At 40.4% G+C, this 14,392-nt stretch overlaps 2 protein-coding genes across 7 annotated transcripts in view; one reads left to right on the forward strand and one right to left on the reverse strand.

Annotated features, from left to right (window-relative positions):
• Nucleotides 1-1,053: 1,053 nt before the first annotated feature.
• On the reverse strand, nucleotides 1,054-8,234 carry SBDS (SBDS ribosome maturation factor). Its single transcript, XM_059693385.1, has 5 exons — nucleotides 7,895-8,234; nucleotides 7,110-7,239; nucleotides 5,755-5,955; nucleotides 4,205-4,369; nucleotides 1,054-2,538 (listed from the first exon to the last, which is right to left on the reverse strand). The coding sequence occupies exons 1-5, from the start codon at nucleotides 8,020-8,022 to the stop codon at nucleotides 2,410-2,412; spliced, it is 753 nt and encodes a 250-aa protein (XP_059549368.1). The 5' UTR covers nucleotides 8,023-8,234; the 3' UTR covers nucleotides 1,054-2,409.
• Nucleotides 8,235-9,039: 805 nt separating this feature from the next.
• LOC132233155 (S-adenosyl-L-methionine-dependent tRNA 4-demethylwyosine synthase TYW1) overlaps nucleotides 9,040-14,392 on the forward strand; it is a 119,181-nt gene continuing 113,828 nt past the window's right edge. For 2 of the 6 annotated variants that reach the window (XM_059693366.1, XM_059693367.1), the window contains exons 1-3: nucleotides 9,043-9,228; nucleotides 10,467-10,594; nucleotides 11,240-11,377. In XM_059693366.1, the coding sequence (XP_059549349.1) occupies nucleotides 9,225-9,228; nucleotides 10,467-10,594; nucleotides 11,240-11,377 (270 nt within the window). In that variant the 5' untranslated portion in view covers nucleotides 9,043-9,224. Of the gene's footprint in view, nucleotides 9,229-10,466; nucleotides 10,595-11,239; nucleotides 11,378-14,392 lie in introns of all 6 variants that reach the window. The other 4 variants (XM_059693372.1, XM_059693371.1, XM_059693368.1 and 1 more) reach the window with 4 other exon arrangements.

The raw sequence follows: 14,392 nt of genomic DNA on the forward strand, positions 1-14,392 counted from the left end.
TTGGAAGAGGTACAATGTGAAGGCACCTGCAAAAGGAGGGATTTTGGACTGGGCGTTCCGTGCAGAGGACATGGCTTGGCCCTGCTGCAGAGGCTGAACTCTAGGGGCCTTGGCTTAGTGCTAGGTGGAGAATAGGAGTTGTCTAAGAACTTGTTTCCCCACCTGAGGACAGGATGCCTCCAGGCTGCTGCCAGAGTGGCCCCTTGGGGTGGCCTGCGGGGGGGCTGTGCAGGGAGATGCTCTAACACCATCTGGTCCAGGAAGGGAGTTCTCTGAAACTCAGCATGGCAGGTACAAGCCCTGCTCCAACTCCTGCAGGCCACGTAACTTTGAGTGGCTGAACTTCTCTGTGCCCCAGTTTCCTCATCTAAGAATAAGGATAATAGAACCCACTTGAATGTGGTGAGGATTCAGCAAGTCAGTTACTACAGAGTGCATAGAAGAGTGTCTAGCACTCCAATGTTTATTATAATGGAACATTATAATAAGTGAGGGGAGGTGTCCACGAGTGAGGCTGTTTTTCCCAGAGGATCTTCAAATGTATACCTATTCCAGCTTAAAACCTCGTTATAGCTTAGCCATGGACAAAAAGGTGGCCCTAGAAAGGGTGTAAAAGGTGCAGCTCCCGTAGTCCAGTGCGGGACCTCAGTTTGAAACAGCTCACCTACAGCTCCTTGCTGGGCTTCATGCTCTCACACCTTGCTGCTTAGGACCAGGGCCACCTGCTGTGGGGCAGTTCAAGTTCCCAGAACCGGGGAAGTCTCACTATTTCCTAAGGAAGGCAATTTGTGACAACTTGGATGGACCTAGTGCAGCCGTGGGCAAACTCCGGATCCAGCCCATTTGAAATGAATAAAACTATTGAAATAAAAGACTGCACCCTTTTATGTAATGTTTACTTTGAATTTATATGAGTTCACACAGACACTCCATCCATGCTTTTGTTCCGGCCCTCTGGTCCAGTTTAAGAACCCATTGTGGCCCTCGAGTCAAAAAGTTTGCCCACCCCTGGCCTAGAGACTATTATGTTAAGTGAAATAAGTCAAAGAGAAATACCATACGATTTCATTTATATATGGAATGTAAAAAACACAACAAAATCAAACAGAGACAAACTCTTAGATACAAAGTGATGGTTGCCATGGATGGTTGCAGGGAGGAGACTGGGCAGTTATTTTAAAACTAGAGGCCTGGTGCACAGGTAGGGTCCCTCCCTAGGCCTGGCTGGTGATCAGGGCCCGTCGGGGCCTTCCTGCTGCTGGCTGGGGCATTCCTTCATTTTGCACTGCCCTCTGGTGGTCAGTGCATGTCATAGCGAGCGGTTGAACTCCCAGTTGGTTGAACTCCTGAGGGGACAATTTGCATATTAGCCTTTTATTATATAGGATGGGACATTTCTGGGAATTAGGATTAGCAGTGAATTCTACATGCTTCTGCGTCATGTTCAAGTCAAGAACTCTTTTTCAGTTGAAAATTTCCACAAAACATATCTATGTTTATTTTGAGTGAAACATAAATTTACATTATAGAATATCTCTTTTGAGAACAAGTCGATTTAAAAAAAAACTTGCACAATGTTCATTTAAGTGTTAATACTAAAATAAATGCAGTTATATCTCCGATAATATCTGCTAAGATATAGCAGGTGTTTATCAGAACAGGCACTGTTCTAAGTACTGCTCATACTGATTATTTAATCCTGCTAACAACTCAACTTGACCAGGTAAGAGGCAGAAGGGAAAAAAAGGGAGTGAGGAAGCTGTCCAGAAACTGAAGCCATAGTTTAGTAACAATAACGAGTGGCTTTATTGATTTCATAATTTTGACTATATTAACATATATTACAAACTTTAAGAATTAGAAATGACTTTTTAAAACCAGGAATACTTTATGTTATGGCAGCATGTTTAATGAAATTTGTGTTGCAGTCATATTTTTCAGCTGATTAGGAAGCCATTATCCAAGCTGTTTATCAGGCCAAGATATAGTTACCCCTATACATGCATTTCATTAAGTAGAAGTAAGCACTGTTTTCTTTTTCAGCAAATACTCCCTTTTGATTATACAGACATATCCTTCCAAAATTAGTCTTATTATAATGTACAAAACTTAACTTTTTATTCACAAGAGCTGCCTCAAATAACTTTCACCTTGGAAAGCTACAATGGCATGAGACAGCAAAATGCTTCTCTGGACTTCTGTGTCTTTAATTTTTCATTTTCCCCTAAAATTCCAATTTACAAATAAACTAAATTAACCACAATTATAATTTAGCAAAGTCTTTTTTGTTTAACACAAAGGCAGAAAACAAACTAATTTGAGCAAGTATTTGGCAGACCACAGAAAGAAAACAGGACAGTGGGAAATGAAAACGTTTTAGTGTTTCAAAGCAGAAGAGACTGATGAATGTCATTCAAATTTCTCATCTCCTTCTTCCACATCTTTCAGATTGAGCACTTCCAAAGAACCTTTGCCTTTTGTCTCCTTTTGTATTAGGTCATCAATTTCTCTGAAGCAGCCTGGGTCAATTAGACACACCTGAAACATTTAACACAGCTGTTTACCACATGAAGAGCAATACAGTAGAATCAACACAACTTTAACTTCCTCTAAGACAGTGGTTCTCAACCTTGGCTGCACATTAGAATCACCTGGCAATCTTTTTAAAATCCTGATTTCTGGGCCTCATCCTCCGGAAATTCTGTTTCTTTGTTATGGGGTGGGGCCACAACATTAGTAACAAAGAAACAGAATTTCCGGAAGATGAGGCCCAGAAATCAGGATTTTAAAAAGATTCCCAGGTGATTCTAATGTGCAGCCAAGGTTGAGAACCACTGCTCTAAGACAAGCACACAATACTTTCCAGATGTCTCTACTACTACAGCTTTACAATGCAACACAAAGACGACGCACAGGGCGGTAGACTAGTCTAGGCCCTGTCCCATAGTACGCATGGAGGTTCCTGTGACAAGGCATTAGCCTCCTTGTTGAAAGACATACAATATCTGGATTCTTCAGCCGTAAGATGAAGTGGTTGGATTAGAAGACTATGGTTCTTTTCATACAAAAACAGCATTAAATTTTATAGCTCAATATGATTGCTTCTTTTTACCCACAGATGGAGAGAAAGAAGCTTGAAGGTCTATACAGAAACTATGTATAAAGTTGCTGCAAAATCTAGGGACATGAATTTGCAGAAAGCTGAGCTTATACTATGTCTGAAGCTATTGTGTGAGGACTCAAAGACATGCGCTCTTTGCTGCCTTTTTAAAAATATATATTTTTTTATTGATTTCAGAGAGGAAGAGGGAGAGAGAGAAATATCCATGATGAGAGAGAATCATGGATTGGCTGCCTCCTGCAAGTCCCCCACTGGGGATCGAGCCCACAACCCGGGCATGTGCCCTTGACCGGAATCGAACCTGGGACCTTTCAGTTCACAGGCCGACGCTCTAGCCCAATGATGGCAAACCTATGACACGCGTGTCAGAGGTGACACGCGAACTCATTTTTTGGTTGATTTTTCTTTGTTAAATGGCATTTAAATATATAAAATAAATATAAAAAATATAAATCTTTGTTTTACTATGGTTGCAAATATCAAAAAATTTCTATATGTGACATGGCACACCAGAGTTGTTTTTCAAAATGCTGACACGCCGAGCTCAAAAGGTTCGCCATCACTGCTCTAGCTACTGAGCAAAACTGGCTAGGGCTTTGCTGCCTTTTAAAAACGTTCTGTGGTGCCCTGGCTTGGTAGCACAGTTGGTTAGAGCGTCATCCAGATATACCAAGGTTGCTGGTTCAATCCCTGGTCAGGGAACATACAAGAATCAACCAATGAATACATAAATAAGTGGAACAACAAATCAATCAATATCTCTCTCTCTCAAAAAACCCATGAGGCTGACCAACTTTTAGTCTTTTATTTTCTCATGATGTAAAAATCACTGTAAAATATATTCTCACCTAAAATCTGGATAAGTCTTTAAACATAAATAACTTAACTAGAAAACAACAAAAAAATCATGTGTGTTTAACTACAATTTAGTTCTACTTAGACCTTAACATTTTTACCTAATTCTAGGTAAGATGTTTCTGAGAATGTCTTACTATTCACACCTTCTAAATGTTGGTTACACATTTATGATCAGAGAATAAACTATTTTGTTAACACAAGGAAGAGAAGTAATTTCAATCTTACAATTTCTAATTGTTGATTGTAGTCCTCACTTTCTATAACCTTGATCAGTGGCTTGAGTTTTTCTTTCAGCTTTTTTCCTTCATTCACTGGAAGAATGAACCGAAGTCTCATGTGAGCACGTTCTATCTTCATTTTCTCCTTTAACTGCTTTATCACTTCCAAAGCCTATTAAGACAAAATTGAAAATGCTTGCAATTTCTTTGCTGTTTCTGCTGCCTTATTTCATAAGGTATTCATAACAAAGCTGTTTCCATCTAGCTGCATTAGGCGGTGGTTTCTTAGATATATGACATGAGCATAAGCAAACAGAGAATAGGTAAATTGGACTTGAAGATGAAAAACTTCTGTGCTTCAAAAAACTATGAAGAAAGTGAAAAGACAACCTAAAGAATAGGGGAAAATATTAACAAATCACATATTTGATAAGGTACAGTATTCAGAATATAGAAAAACTGTTACAACTCAATACTAAAAAGACAACCAATTAAAAAGTGGTCAAAGGATCTGAACATTGATTTCTCCAGAGAGACTAAAGGTCAATAAGCACATGAAAATATGCTCAAATCATTAGTCATGAGGGAAATGCAAATCAAAACCGGAACGTTAAGCCCAGGATGGCTATAATCAAAATGGCAGAAAATAACAAATATTGTCTAGAATATGGAAAAATTGGAACCCTTATACATTGATTATGGGAATATAAAACGGTACACCTGTTTTGGAATATGATTTGGCAGTTCCTCAAAAGGTTAAACAGTTATAATATGATCTAGCAATTTCATTGCTGGGTACAGAGAATGAAAATATGTGTCCACAGAAAACCTGTAATGCATTCCATAGCATTACAATATCTAAGAAGTGGAAACAATCCAAATGTCCATCTACTGATGAATGAATAAATAAAATGTGGTGTTTCCATACAATGGGATACAATTCAGCCATGAAATGTTAATATTTGTCTGTAAAAACAATATATGTAGCAAGAATAAAGTACTGATACATGTTACAACATGGATGAACCTTGAAAAGGCCATGTTACATGATTCCAATTATATGAAATGTCCAGAATAAACAAATCCAGAGAGACAGAGGTCGCTAACGGCTTGTGAAAGATGAGGAGTGACAGATAATGGGTTCAGGGTTTCTTTCTTGGATAATGAAAATGTTCTCAGATTAGGTAGTAAGAAAGGTTGCAAAACTTTGTGAATATACCAATGACTTTACACTTTAAAAGGTGTACACTTTAAAAGGGTGACTTTTATGGTATTTGAATTATGTGTTTTAAAAAAATCTAAAGCGTTACAGACTCTTTAGAAATCCAAGTTTTATCTTTAAAGGTTTGATTTGGATAGGAAGATGAGAGTCCTATGTATATGTAGTTAAAAAGCATCCCATTTCTCTTCTCTGCAATACAGATCCTTTCATTCCCCTCCCCCCAAATCTTGCTTTCAAGTAGTATCAGTTTATTATTACAGACCAATTATTTTGATGATTTCTTCAGAGAAAACTGATTTTCATGGATACTTTTAATGACATTAAAAACCACTAACCTGCTGTTTTGTACTCTTGTTGGTGTTGACTGAATAGTGGATGTCCTTCATTGCTCTCTCGATAAGGATAACAGTGTATGGTCTCTTTGTTTCAGGGTTCACACATTTGTCAGCTACAATAGTTGCAATGTCCCTAAACATTTGCTCCAGCTGTGTGTGCCGTTCTTTATCTGATACTTGAACCTCCCCTTTAGTCAAAATCTAAAAAAAAAAAAAAAAAGAAATCCCACCAAATTTAAGAAAGCATGTCTTTATTACATACTATTTGTTAACCACAAGAATAACTAAGGAGAAAATTAAATTTCATCCTCTCTAGCTACTGAAATTTGAGCTTTGCCTAAAGAATGCACTAGATCAGTGGTCGGCAAATTGCGGCCCCTTGAGTGTGGCTCTTCCACAAAATACCATGTGCGGGCGAGCACGGCCACACTCAAGGGGCTGCATGTGGCTCGCGAGCCGCAGTTTGCCGACCAATGCACTAGATTATCTTGTGCTCCAAAACATCACTTTTTTTTTTTTAAAGGGTCACTATCCTAAATTTTATTTTCAAGAAAACTGATTTTAAATATAATGTTGTAGGCAATAAACAATGTTTCAAGAAAAACGATTTAAATGTTACATGCAATAAACATTAATATTTCAAGAAAGATGATTTTAAATATAATATTACATGCAATGAAAATTAACATTTCAAGCAAAATATCACTTATTTAGGATTAGGAGGGGAAAAGGCAATCTAAGCAAAGGGTTTAAATCAGGGGTTCTCAAAATATGGCCCGCGGGTCACATGCAAATACAAACATTGTATTTGTTCCCGTTTTGTTTTTTTACTTCAAAATAAGATATGTGCAGTATGCATAGGAATTTGTTCATAGTTTTTTTTTTAAACTATAGTCTGGCCCTCCAACCGTCTGAGGGACAGTGAACTGGCCCCCTATTTAAAAAGTTTGAGAACCCCTGGTTTAAATGATGAACTACTTGAAAAGAAATTCTACTTTCAGGCATATTACATTAAAAATACATAAATGAACAAAATAAGGCAATTTAGTAGAAAATTTAATTTCTAGAGGCTTTGGCAAAAAATAAAAATCCGTTTCCTAACTATGTACGGTGATTTCTTGTGATCATGTCATAAGGTTTATAAATATTGAATCACTATGTTGTACACCTGAAACAATACTTTATGTCAACTATACGTCAATTTAAAAAAACCATGTCCTGAATTATTAAAAGTGATATTGTGCAGGTCAACTTATTGCGTGGTAACTGTTCACTCAAAAATACTTAAAAGATTAACACACCTCTAAGTACTCACACTACAGAGGGTCAGTTATGCTGCAGCTGTTAAAACCCACCTGCTTACAGATTTCAGTCTGGTCATCTGTCCCAAATGCACTGATGAGGTCTTCCTTCTTTGCAACCTGACCTTTAGAGACATTTACAAACACCGAGTGGGTCTGCAGAACTTCATCAAGGTCCTTTTCCCTTGTGAGGACAGGAGAGAGAGTCCTAAGTGAATACACCTGAAACTTGGAAACTCATTCACATTTAAATACGAGATGGCAACGAAACCAATAGCAAGAAACAATAAATGCTCCTAAAAACGACCCTCGGGGCCGAGGAAACATTTTCAAAAACGCAGAACCACATATATATTCGCATTTACTCATTGGAGAAAAGCGTCGTGGGAGGATGTATGGGACCTGGCGGATCTGGGTCCGGGTTCGGGTCCGGCTTCGGCCGCCGAGTGCCGATCGCTAGGTGGCAGCAGTGAAGACGTTCGCGCTTGGTGATACCGGGATAACTAACATCTGTGACATGAGCTGTCCTAGAATACTTTTAAGACTAGGCTCTGCCTCTATCATTATTCTGGCCAAAGGGCCATAATTATGGAGGTTTCTTGTGACAGCATAAAGGAAAGCAAAACCAAACTCCAAACCAACAGACCAAACCCAAACCCAACAGGAACGCTTAGTTCAGGCGCTAAGCTCGGGAAGAACTGACACTCCTCAGGCCCGCAGCAGTAAAAGTCCTCCATTTCCTTCCCCGACCAGACCCCAGGCTGGCCCACGCATCCGAGCCCCGGAGGCAGGCCGCCTCAGGGTTCCCGCTCCGGCCGGCCCGCAGGAGGGTCACTCACACGCCGCTCCGCCAGCCGACGACTTTGTTTTTGTAGCAGGCGATTTCGAAACGCTTCCCGGCGCGCTTCATGCGTACCACGGCCACATTGGTTAGGCGGATCTGGTTGGTGGGGGTGAAGATCGACATCGTGGCTGCTCACAGACCTTGGGTCCGACGACCACGGCGGACCTGCGCCGGCCTGAGAGCCACCTGCCTCGCAGTAACGACCAGGCGGTGCGCGGGACTGTACCGCCCGCGGCGTGCGCAGCCTCGCGATTAACGGCCTGGGGGGCCACAACTACTCGGCGGACTTACTGCGCAGGCGATCCCACCCGGAAAAGTGAGCAATAGCGCATGCGCGCCGGGTCTTTTACGACGTTTATCCGTACCCCAGAACACAGACGCATTTCCTGCGGTAATGTAATTTCGCCAATGAGCTAAGAGCCCAGATTAGCTGTTGAAGCTGATATTTGCAGACCGGGTGGGAACACAGCGCCCATGCCTTATAGTTCCGCAGAGTTCAGGGACACTCACACCCACCTTAACCCTTCATTACAGAATTTTTTTTTTTTTTTTGCAGAAACATTTCAACAGACAAAGCAGAAAAAAGTGTGTAATGAACGCTCATGTACCCATCAATCCGTTTCAATAATTATCAACATTTTGCCATTCTTGCTTTCATTGTCTCGCTCATTTTTTGTTGGGAGTATTTTAAAGCAAATCATGATAATGTTTAGCTTTAAATACTTCAGTCTCCTAAAATACACCCAACATGATTCACCATAATTCCTTCGTACCATCTAATAGCCAGTCCATAACCAAAGTTCCCCTACATAATGTTTGCAGTCCGTGTGTTTCAACAGAGATCCAAACGGGCCTACAGATTGCATTTGGTGGATGACACCCTTAGTCTCTTTACACCCCCCGACCCTCCACCCCACTTCTCTTTTCCCAATTCCACTCGGGTTTTGACGGACCAGAGTTTTCCTCCTCTGACCCAACTCGGAGGGGCCGAGCTCTCCGGAAGCCCCGCCCAGGGTTCCCTGGGCGGGGCTTCCGTTTAGGCCCGCCCCTTCCCCATCGCAGCCAATCCGAGCAGGACCAGCGAAGCTCCGGCTTTCTCGCCCCGAGCTGCAGGAGGTGCTTCCCCTGGGCCCGCCTCTTCCCTCTGAGCCAATCCCGACGAGCCTGCGAGTGGCATGGCTTCCCCCAGCTCCGTGCTCTCAGGTTACACGACTAACGCTGCGAGGTGGTTCTGACGGCCCCCCAGTACCGAGACGAGGCGCCCGGTTTTCCAGGTCCGCGCTCCTAGTCTCCTTTCGGGCCGCAGAGCCCGGGCTCTGAGGAGGATGGGTAAGGGCGCCGGTGGAAGCGTTCGCGAGGCGGGAGGGAGAAACCGTTTTACCGAGACCCTGTCCCGGCGGAGCGGCGTTCCCGGGACCCTGCAGAGGTGGCTGCGCTTTCAGCACGGCTATCGCTGGGGGCACGGGAGGATCATCTGCTTTTGACTTGGCTTTTCCCTTTTGCTTCTAAAATCTAACCTCTAGTAAAGGGCAGAGACAGCTGCCACCCCTCCCCTTGCCCACGCGTGTGGAGGATCTCTCCAGGGCGGAGCGGCACCTGTGAACAGTTTAGGCGTCGCCTTTTGAATTGATCCCAGGTTTAACATTTGAGCCCAGGTCCACCCATTTCTCCCTTCAAATGGAGTGTGAGGTCGGTTAACATTTAAGAACCCTTTACAAGGGGCCATGGGTCTTTAAAAATAAACTTAGAAAAAAGGGAGTAGTTTTAGTACTTTAAAAAACTTTTCTGTCGAAACCGGTTTGGCTCAGGGGATAGAGCGTCGGCCTGCGGACTGAAGGGTCCCGGGTTCTATTCCGGTCAAGGGCATGTACCTGGGTTGCGGGCGCGTCCCCAGTGGGAGATGTGCAGGAGGCAGCTGATCGATGTTTCTCTCTCATCGATGTTTCTGGCTTTCTATCTCTCTCCCTTCCTCTCTGTGAAAAATCAATAAAATATATTAAAAAAAAAAACAAAAACAAAAAACTTTTCTTATGGAGCTAGCATAACAACGCGAAATCAACTCATAATTCCCCATAAAGTTTTTTGACTCTGTTCCCTTCTTTTGCTCCCAAATGGTATATCCAGATAAAGGCTGTGTGTGTGTGTGTATGTGTGTGTATTAGGGTTACAATTTTATCACGTTGCCACATAATGTATTATTATTTTATATATTTACCTTTTATTTTAGAGGGAGGAAGGGGGGACGAAGGATAGACAGACAGACAGACATCGATGTGAGAGAGAAATATCGATGAGTTGCCGGGGCCAGGGATGGAACCGAATCCTGGGTGTGTGCCCTGAACGGGAACCGGCCACCTTTCGGTGAACGGGGCGACGCTCCAACCCACCGAGTGAGCCACATGAGCCAGGGCATGTATTATTTTCATTAGAGTTGATTTTCTATAGAGTTCTTAGCCTTGTTGTTGAATATGGAGGTGTTTTTTTTTTTTTAAATTTAAAATAAGAGTGGACCTTTTTGTATATGTAGCTTTAAATACAATTACATTTGTGTGTCATTTTAAATTTAGATCCTTCTTCGGATACCTGGGACTTCTCTCCTTTAATATCATTATGGATAAACAGATATTACATATATTTGGGCTTTGCCTTTGGTATTGGTCTTTGGATTTGTTTCCAGATTGTTACCAGGAAGCAGGTAAGTGGAATTATTTTTTTATAGGAGAGTATTAAGGCATTAGATTTTATAGAGAATTTAGAGTGCAGATTTTCTAAGGCATTCAGAAAAATGCAGAAAAGCTAAAAGGAACTTTAAATCACTTCTATGCTTAATCTGTAGACATTTTTCTTAATGCCTAAAAAAGTTTATTCTCTGTTTTTACACGCTAAATTACCTAAAATGACCTAAATTATATTTACCTTTTCTTTGATTGGCTTTGTATGTCTCATTCTTAAGGTACGGAAAGATTTTGTAATGAAAAATTCAACTTTTGTAAAAAACCAAATTTGGTTCACATCTTTAAGGGGTAGTAGTCTTTTCTTTCCACTAATTAAGGATCAAAAAAGGTTTCTACTCTTATTCCCACTAAAAAACATTAGGAATGAAAGTTTTATTTTTGAATAATACTTTCATGCATATAATAGTATAATAGGAATCATTATGATCTTAACGAAATATGGGTCCTGCCTTGTAAGGACCTAATTATATCAAGGAGTTAGTATTTGAGGAGTACAACCAGGAAGATTAAGAGAATAATAAAATGGGTCAGTATCTGTGCTAATTTTCATTCCTACTGGAGTTGGGAAAAGATTCAAAGTAGATTTGTGATTGTTTATCTTCAAGGACAAGAACTCACAGGAGAAATCAATTCCAAAAGCAGCTCAGGATTTGATGACAAATGGTTATAGCTCTCTTCACAAGAAGGAAGTCTTTGTGTCTGGAGTGAAGATTTTCTATGGTTCCCAGACTGGTACAGCAAAGGTTAGAACTTTTTATGTCACTTTCCCTTGAGTTTCCTGATCTTTAAGAAAAACCCCTGAAAAGTGTCTTTTAGCAGTGAACTGAATTGGTCTTCCAGTCTTCTTTCATCTTTTTTTCCCCTTTCCAGCATCCATTTTTCCTTCCTGGGATGGTAGGTAGGTTTTATTTCTTGTGCCCAATTCCAGCTGATTGGTGGTGTCTGGTGGTCACTGTCATGAGGTGTTATGTTGTGAAGCTTGCTTCTATCTCAGCAGAATGGAGAGAGTTGCAAGTCCATTATTGATGCCTGTTGGTATAGAGGAGGAGGTAGTGTGAATTTCACATATTTGTTTAATGAAATGTATTTTGATTTTGAAAAGTGTTAAAAATATTAATGATTGCCCTGGTCGGCGTGGTTCAGTGGTTATAACGTCAGCCTGAACACTGGAGGGTTGGCAGGTTTAATTCCAGTCCAGAGCCCGTACCTGGGTTGTAGGTCCAATCCCTGCTCCGGTGAGGGCACGTGTGGGAGGCAACCAATTGATGTGCCTCTGTCACATTGATGTTCCTCTCCCTCTCTCTCTCCGACTCTCCCCACCCCTCCTCCCTTCCATTCTCTTTAGAAATCAATGGAAGAAATATCCTCACTATTTGAGTGAGGATTAAAAAAAAGTATTAATGATAGACATGGAATACTGTTTAAAGTACATTCGCTGCAGATAGGTACTGAAAGATACATTCTTTGATTGTATCTAGATGCTGCCTTCTTCTTTGTTATGAAGGTCAGTCACAGCTATTTAGTGCTTTCTAGGAAGGGATTCTAAGGCTGACATGAAAATGGCTTAAAAAAATTTGGTTTCAGTGATTTTTGTATAGTATGTACAAAAGAGGGTTCTACTGACCTCTTGTGGGTATTTTGTAGAATAATACTTTTTAGTTTTTTAGTATTCCAGTGCAGGTATAGTTCTTCGCTCCACATCATACTAGTAGTTAAAGGTCACTTTTTATTAAGTTCAGCTTTAAGCAACAGAAGTAGGAAACTGAAACACACACAAAAAAGCATCTGAACAACCAAAACAAAGTCCTTTTATGTTACTCATACAAGATCTTATGAATGTTTAAAAACATTTTTAAGATTGTTCTGGCTGGTACGGCTCAATTGGTTGAGCATCATCCTGTGCACTGAAAGTTCACCGGTTTGATTCTCGGTCAGGGCACATACCCAGGTTTGATAGCCCTCCCTCCCTCCTTCTCTCTACCTTCCTCTCTAAAACCAATGAAAAAAAAAATTAAAAAAATAAAAATTTTAAAGATCAAATTAATCCTTGCAGATAGTAACAGTTCCAGGCATACGGAGAGTTCATAATGAAAAGTGCTCTCCAGGGAATCTCTTTTAACTATTTCTATTTTAGTTCCTCTGATGGTTATTTCTTTAACCTTCTTGTGCTATGTTTCTAGATTTTTCAATTTTAGATAAAAGTTATTAATTCCTTATATTAGTTCACACAAACATTCCTCAAATCTCAGTTAATATTGTTGCCCACATCATAGTCGGTATGGGTTAGTTGGCTCTCCTTAAAGCTGTGCCACCTCAATTTTCTTTATTCTGCTTTCATATTTGATTGATTCATATTTGGCTGGGTATAGAAGACTGTGTCAAAATTTTTTCTTTACAACTTTGAAGACATCACTTCATTGTCCTCTAGCAAGCAGCGTTGCTGATGACATTTTGAAGATGACTTGATTTTTTTGTTTCTGGAAGCTTTTAGGATCAGATCTTAAATGAGAGGATGTTTAAATTGGATCTTTTCTTAGCCATTGTGCTGGACTCTTGGGGTCTTTAGTTTTTTTGGGGGGCTCTTTAGTTTTGAGGATTTGTTTGCATTAGTTCTGCTAATATTTCTTGGGTAAATTTTTTTCCCTTCCGTTTTTGCAGGTCTAACTGCTATTAGTTGATGTTGGAGTTTTTGGATGGCCTTCTATGTCTCAGACCTTTCCTCTCATACTTTTTTGTAACTTTTTCTTTTCATTCTGGGTTCTTAGATTTTAATTCCAAATCTTGTTTGAATGTTTTATGTCAGCTATTATGTATTAATTAAAAAATGCTATTTTGCTCAATTTTTATAACATTTTATTCATAATTTAGCAATATAGTTTAATGAATTCCGTTTTCTGTTTCTTTAGTTACCTGCTTTCTCAATTTTTCTGCTGCTGGAATTTCTCTTTCTTGCTTCTTGTTCTCATCATGTTCTTGGTGATCCATAGTTTCTGTTCATATTTTGAACAGAATGATGGGGTAGTTGGTGTGGATTTTCTCTGTTACTCTGTGAACAGATTTGTTTTCTATAATTGTAAATTCTTACTGGATGCTCTGAGAATTGGCCCCACATCTCCCTCTAATTATCACCTCTTTTTTTTTTTTTTAGTAAAGCTCCTTGGAAGTGTTGTGTTTGTGACCTCCAATTTCTCTGCTCCTGTTTTTCTTGAACCACTTCAGTTAGGCTTGCATGCCCCAACGTGCTCCCTGTGATTTCCATTTTGCTAATTAATTCTCAGTTTTCATCTTACTTGACCTATTAGCTGCTTGACCACTTCTTTCTTCTTAAAGTGCTTTCTTCCTTCAACTTTCAGGACATTGTTCTCTAGGTTCTCCTCCTACTTTGCTGGGGCTGGTCTTCCTCACTATTTGCTGATTTCTCCCCATCTCCTTGACCTGTCTGTAAAGATAGGAGTGTCTCAGGGTACAGAGCCCTTGAGACTGTCTTTCTCTCTCTGCACTCACTTTGCTGTCTAAGGGATCTTGTTACTAGAGCTTTAAATTCTACTAGATAGAGTTTGGCAAACTTTTTCTGTAAAGGGTTAGATGAAAAAAAAAGTATATTTTTATTGATTTCAGAAAGAGGAAGAGAAAGGGAGAGAGAAATAGAAACATCAATGATGAGAGAAAATTATTGATTGGCTGACTCCTGCATGCCCCACACTGGGGATTGAGCCCACAACTCAGGCATGTGCCCTAACTGGGAATCGAACCGTAAC

The sequence above is a fragment of the Myotis daubentonii genome, chromosome 4 (assembly GCF_963259705.1).
Source record: "Myotis daubentonii chromosome 4, mMyoDau2.1, whole genome shotgun sequence".
Lineage (NCBI taxonomy): Eukaryota > Metazoa > Chordata > Mammalia > Chiroptera > Vespertilionidae > Myotis > Myotis daubentonii.

Excerpts from the sequence above, each read along its gene's own strand:
- SBDS (XM_059693385.1), bottom strand. The coding sequence starts at position 8,022 with ATGTCGATCTTCACCCCCACCAACCAGATCCGCCTAACCAATGTGGCC. Across the intron at positions 7,240-7,894 it reads GTCGGCTGGCGGAGCGGCGT|GGAAAAGGACCTTGATGAAG; the intron begins GTGAGTGACCCT and ends TGTCCTCACAAG. Across the intron at positions 5,956-7,109 it reads AGACTGAAATCTGTAAGCAG|ATTTTGACTAAAGGGGAGGT; the intron begins GTGGGTTTTAAC and ends TTTTTTTTTTAG.